The following is a 1,278-nucleotide window of genomic DNA, read 5'->3' on the forward strand; positions in this document are numbered from 1 at the left end:
AGAGATTATTTATAGTATTAAAAAAAGGAATTTTAGCTCTGTTAAGCATAATGAAATGCCTTTCAAAATGTTGTTTCCCACTTACTTAATCACTAATAAATTTTCTGACTAAATAGACTTGAACCACAACTTTGCTTAAAGTTGATAAATTGGTTCAGAGTTGGATAATTTCTTGTTTTGAATATAACCAGTAGGTATACTAATAGAGTCTAAAAAATAAATATATGACATCATCATTATTATTTACCCTTTGTTTGAATTGATGTAATTTTTGTATGATAAATACAAAGTACAAACAAAATAAATTACTTAGATGATGTGTCAAAAAATAAATCTCACCTTGAACTGAGCTACAATCAACTGTGCTTGACCCATCCCCTTTGGTACCAAAGTCTTCCTGTCAAAAAATAAATCTCACCTTAAACTGAGCTACAATCAACTGTGCTTGACCCATCCCCTTTGGTAGCAAAGTCTTCTCGATGTCGTCAAACTTAGTGAACACCTCTAAGACCCGTAATGACACTGTATTATTAAATTCTTTGTCCAAGCTTTTATGTCTCATAAGTGTGTCAAAAAATAAATCTCACCTTGAACTGAGCTACAATCAACTGTGCTTGACCCATCCCCTTTGGTACCAAAGTCTTCTCGATATCGTCAAACTTAGTGAACACCTCTAAGACCCGTAATGACACTGTATTATTAAATTCTTTGTCCAAGCTTTTATGTCTCATAAGTTGAAGATTGAGCTTGAGCAATTTGCAAATACGTAAACTCCAAATATTGTTTGGACTAAAACACATTTCTACAATGGAAGATTTAAATTGTTTGTCAAGTAACATTTTGGACACAGTTATCTGAAAAAGAACAAAGGATAAAAATTGACATTAAATTAATCTACTTACAAAGCATAAAAATAATTTTCATGCAAACAAAAGAAGACATTAGTCTGGAGATATTCCATAAATAAACCAAACTGAATAATGGAATTGCTTTCATATTACTTCAAGGTTCAACCTTTTATATTCATGCCTATCTTGAAACATAAAATTATGGTCAGAAAATTATTGTCTTGGCTAAGGATTGAACCAAGCTCCTCCAGGTTGAGAGTCAGTGTTCTTACCAAATGGGCATCATCAGTTTCAGGATGATAGAAAAACAAAAGTTTCCTGGTCAAAAGATCCAGGGTGTCTACTGTCATTCTGTTTTTGTTCACATTTATAGTTTCCACAAACTCTTCCCTTTGTTTCTGTTTCATTTTCTTCCGCACCAAGTAGCTCC

General features: G+C 32.6%; 1 protein-coding gene across 1 annotated transcript; it reads right to left on the minus strand.

Moving 5' to 3' along the window:
- Window positions 1-418: 418 nt before the first annotated feature.
- LOC103523021 lies at window positions 419-1,271 on the minus strand (the record flags this gene model as incomplete). Its single annotated transcript, XM_008488099.3, has 3 exons — window positions 1,121-1,271; window positions 725-854; window positions 419-555 (listed from the first exon to the last, which is right to left on the minus strand). Coding segments are annotated over exons 1-3 (402 nt in total), but the record flags the coding sequence as incomplete, so codon positions are not given.
- Window positions 1,272-1,278: the final 7 nt, after the last annotated feature.

Source organism: Diaphorina citri, unplaced genomic scaffold (assembly GCF_000475195.1).
Source record: "Diaphorina citri unplaced genomic scaffold, Diaci psyllid genome assembly version 1.1 scaffold14072, whole genome shotgun sequence".
In the NCBI taxonomy this organism is placed as follows: Eukaryota; Metazoa; Arthropoda; class Insecta; order Hemiptera; family Psyllidae; genus Diaphorina; species Diaphorina citri.